The following is a 4,491-nucleotide window of genomic DNA, read 5'->3' on the forward strand; positions in this document are numbered from 1 at the left end:
TTGATGCATGAATGAGACATAAAACTGTAATTTTGCTGATATTTATTTTACTGCTTAGAATCCTAAATATTCATTTTTGGTCTGAAATAAACAAATTGAATGTGTCCTGATATGTGTGTGTAAATCTAACCAGTTGTTCTCTGTGTTCAGGCCAAAGGTGTGTGAAAATAAGCAGCAGATTATGATAACAAACGGCAGACATCCTGCAATAGATTTATTGATGGGAGAGCACAATCAGTATGTGCCCAACGACACTAAATTACAGGTACACACACACCTGGACACACATGTAGTTGGAGAGCTTTGAGACAGAGAAACTGTCAGACATTTGCCTACTCTCTAACTCATTGAGACACACGTATGACCACACAGAGACATGCGTGGCACATACTCACACACACACACTCACTTCCTCGCTCAGCGCTTGAGTGGGTGTAGGTTAATCTTGCAACAGAAGCACAAGCCAGTAGGAAGAGAAGCCAAGCTTTCAGTCCACCCACCTCCTCAGCTGTGCATGCAAACATGCAAATATCTCATTCTAGTCACAGTTCAGAGTTATCGCCTCTCGTTTCTGTTTGTTTAGGGTGAAGGCTGGAGAACTATGATAATCACCGGGCCAAATATGGGGGGCAAGAGCTCCTACATCCGCCAGGTTGCCCTCATATGTATTATGGCTCAGATGGGTTCATTCGTCCCAGCCTCTGAGGCCTGTGTGGGCATACTGGATGGAGTTTACACCAGGTATGGCCACAAACGTACGCTTTCTATATGTTTGACAGCTGTTTGCAACAACACAAAAATAATCAGAAATTAAAACCAGAAACTGCATTCATTGAATTCCTGAAAATTCACTTCATGCCCAACTAAGTTTGTTCCTTTTTAATTGTCCTTAACAATGAACAATTACACAGAAAAAAAGTTTGAGTATTTTTTCAATACCTGTGTAAGCCTGTATTATTTAGTCAGAATAGATGGTTTGCAGTTTTAACAGGCTTAAACAAGTGAGCAACTGCCTCTCTAAGATGGACTTGGTCCATCTTGAGTTACTAAAATATTTAGAAACTCTGGTAAATGAGTACCGGATCTCTGCAAGGATGCTTGTTGTCCCTGATCCTCTTTCTCATCGTCACTGGATAGACTGGATCATGAAGACTTTCACCAGTGAAATGCAGGAATGGAATTCAGTGGACCCCTGTGGAGGCAACTTGATGATTTAGACTTTGCTGATGACCTTACACCTCTCTCCCATAGCCAACAGCAAATGCAAGAAAAGGCCAATGTATTGGCAGCCGCATCAGCACAGGTTAGACTTAAATCAGAATCCTTAAAATCAACACCAATTGCATCAACACAATCACCCTAAATGAAAGTCCTCTGGAGGAAGTACAGTCTTTCACCTACCTGGGCAGCATCATTAACCAGCAAGATGGAACCATTGCTGATGTCAAGGCAAGGATTGTCAAAGCGAGAGTTGCCTTCATCCAGCTTAAGAACTTCTGGACATTCAGAGATGCCGATCTTGACCACCAAGATCCAACTGTTCAACTCCAATGGGAAGTCAGTACTGCTGTACGGGACTGATTCCTGGAGGACAAGTACAAACTCAACTGGAAAAACCTCAACATTCCTGAGTAGGTGTCTCAGAAGGATTCTCCATATTCCCTGGCCTGACACCATCAGTAACATCAGCTTATGGGAGAGAACCTGCCAAATCCCAGTAGAGACAAAGATCAGGAAGAAAAGATGGTGCTAGGTAGGACACACTATGCCAGGTCCTGTTGGTAAATGAGAAGTGGTTCTCAAACTGTTTACCTGGATAAATAAAGGTTAAATAAATAAATAAACTATGCAAACCACCAACCAACCTCACCAGACAAGCCCTTAGGTGGAGTTCCCAAGGAAAGCGAAAGAAAGGTTGTGCCAAGAAACACCTGGTGACGAGACCTCGAGGTAGGTGTCAAAAAGATGGGCCATACCTGGAGTCAACTAGAAAATATGACCCAAGATGGAAACCTCCGGAGTTCTACATTTGGCAGCCCATACCCTGGGACAGGGTGAAGGGCTTAAGTCAGTAAGTGAGTTCTGCAGTAGGACTTTGAGTTCTGATGACTTTGTATCCCTGGTTTGTTCCTGTGCATTCAGTACCATACTTCATGATTCTCCACTGCTGTGTACTTATGTGTTATTCAGTACTTGCTAAAATTACCTGGAATCAATCATTTCACATGATGGCAGACTGTTAGAAACTTGGAAAATGTGGAACTGGACTCCTTGTTGTGTTCTTGGAAGAGTTGAAGAGTAGTTTTTATCTGAGTCAGMGTATCATGAATGTGCTGGGTGATGCCAATGTCATCGAAGGAATTTAATTTAATTAAGTATTGTCTTTATATTCTGTACTTTTTTTTATTAAAAGAAGGAAAAAAAATTTTTTTTGAAAGGAACATGGACAAATTTTGACGACAGGGACTGTGGAAACACTACTGTCATATTGACCTACCGGTATGTATAAAGACAGCTCTGTGGATCTGTTTCTCGTCGTTTGATGCAGCTGCTGTGTTTTCTGTTTAGTTGTTTTAAAGATGGGACATCAATAATACAGACACATTCACATATTCATCTGGTTCATAAATATACATAAACAGATGAACACATTTAAATCTGTCACAACACTACAACCAGCTGCCTGAATAAGACTTTTTCAGAATCAGAATCAGTTTTATTGCCATTCCCAGTGAATACACAGACTAGGAACTTGCAGTTAAGAACACCCATTCTTATTACACACACATAACAAACATTGGGGAGAACGGATGCCCAGGTCTTTCGCAACATAGTCACGCTACCTTTTGCAGTTTGGAATATACACAATAGGAAAGATGAGCTAAAAAAAGATGCTATGATCTTATGTTTACACAGAAACACAGAATCATATGCTCAAAAAAACTCCAAAAAACACTCGCTCAGTGCAAGGCAGCTAAGGGTGGGCTGGGGATCAAACACATGGTACGGGGTGGGATGCGCCCCATTACTATGTTAATGACACAACAAAGATCTAGTAGAGTCATGCCACTGAACTTCTAAAAATCTATGGTATGTTCATTAAACCAGGGGTTCTCAAGTGTTTTGGGTCTGGTGACCCCCTACATGGGGAAAACATTTCCAGGGACCCCCTTATAAACTCCAGGCTGTTTTAAAAGTAGTTTACTGTCATTTTACCTCCTAAATGTCATGGGAATATTATCTTTTGTTTGTTTTAGTATGTTTGTTCTACTAGTGTATTGTTCTCTATATGCATTTTTTTCAAATAAAAAGCAAATGAACAATTTATTGTAGATTTTTGAGGACCCCCAAGATACAACTCGCTGTCCCCTGGGGGTCCAGGGACCGCAGTTTGAGAACCTCTGCATTAAACCACCAGTAGCAGATATTTAAATTTTTGTTTTGTTTCCCTCAATTAGACATTTTTAAGCTTTAATGTTTACGGGCAGGCACACATTTATACTCTCAACATCGATGCTCAAGTGACTGCTTCTAGTTTTGTCAAAAATAATAAAAACCACAGCAACACTGACCAAGCACAGTTTCACCTCTAAACACTCTAATAGTGCAATTAGACATGCATACACGTGTTAAATACTGTGCCAACAAAGAAGACATCTTTTTCACCTCCTCTCATTTTATCTTGTCTGTGACACCTCTGGGATCATTTTTAGTTCTGACTCTCAGACTAATTCCTTTTAATTCATTTTGTTGCTCAGCACACAGAGGAAGGTGTGTAACAAGAGGATCAAAATGAACAAGGATTGTTTGACAAGCCTGGCTCTATTGTTCTGCTTGGTTCAGTATGGAGCTGCTCTGTGAGTTGCAGAGACCCTCAGACAATAAGGCTTTGTTGGAAAGGTTTTTATTTTTTTATGATTATTCTTATTAAGATGAGAGTGGCTGTGAGCTCTTCATGTAGTTTCAGTCCTGACTACAGGCCAATATTTGGTCTCTTTTATTCTGCTTCTGCTGCACCATGTGATTAGACCTAATGGCTCGCAGATGTGTGTAATTCTCTTTTTTTTTTGTGGGTTAAAGCATGTTCTCGTGTTTTAACCCAGTGGGAGCCAGACACTTTTCAGCACATGAACGTGTATTTTTCATACCTGTATGCTTTATACCATAGTTTTGAAGGAAATATTTGGTATATTTAGGTTTTATATTTTGATAATTAGCTATTTTGTTTGGTTCTAATGTGTATGAGTATTCAGATCAGACTTTATTTTGGATCTGGATCATGATCCAGTTTTTACTTTCTGAGAGTTTCATTAAAATCTATCCACTGGTTAATGAGATATTTTGCTAATGCTGACAAAAACACATGAACAGAACAAGGGGTTTACTTCAGCTGCAGGTGATTAAATCATCCATCCATCCGTCCGTCTGTCCGTCCATCCATTCAGCAACCAACCATCCATCCATTCAGCAACCAACCATCCATCCATTCAG

At 40.2% G+C, this 4,491-nt stretch overlaps 1 protein-coding gene across 2 annotated transcripts in view; it reads left to right on the forward strand.

Annotated features, from left to right (window-relative positions):
• Positions 1-4,491, forward strand: part of msh3 (mutS homolog 3 (E. coli)) — a gene marked incomplete in the record, with an annotated part of 41,975 nt that overhangs the window by 19,044 nt on the left and 18,440 nt on the right. For both annotated transcript variants that reach the window (XM_014002595.1, XM_014002596.1), the window contains 2 exon segments: positions 151-265; positions 584-741. In XM_014002595.1, coding sequence (XP_013858049.1) covers positions 151-265; positions 584-741 — 273 coding nt within the window.

The sequence above is a fragment of the Austrofundulus limnaeus genome, unplaced genomic scaffold (genome assembly GCF_001266775.1).
Source record: "Austrofundulus limnaeus strain Quisiro unplaced genomic scaffold, Austrofundulus_limnaeus-1.0 Scaffold14, whole genome shotgun sequence".
Taxonomy (NCBI): domain Eukaryota; kingdom Metazoa; phylum Chordata; class Actinopteri; order Cyprinodontiformes; family Rivulidae; genus Austrofundulus; species Austrofundulus limnaeus.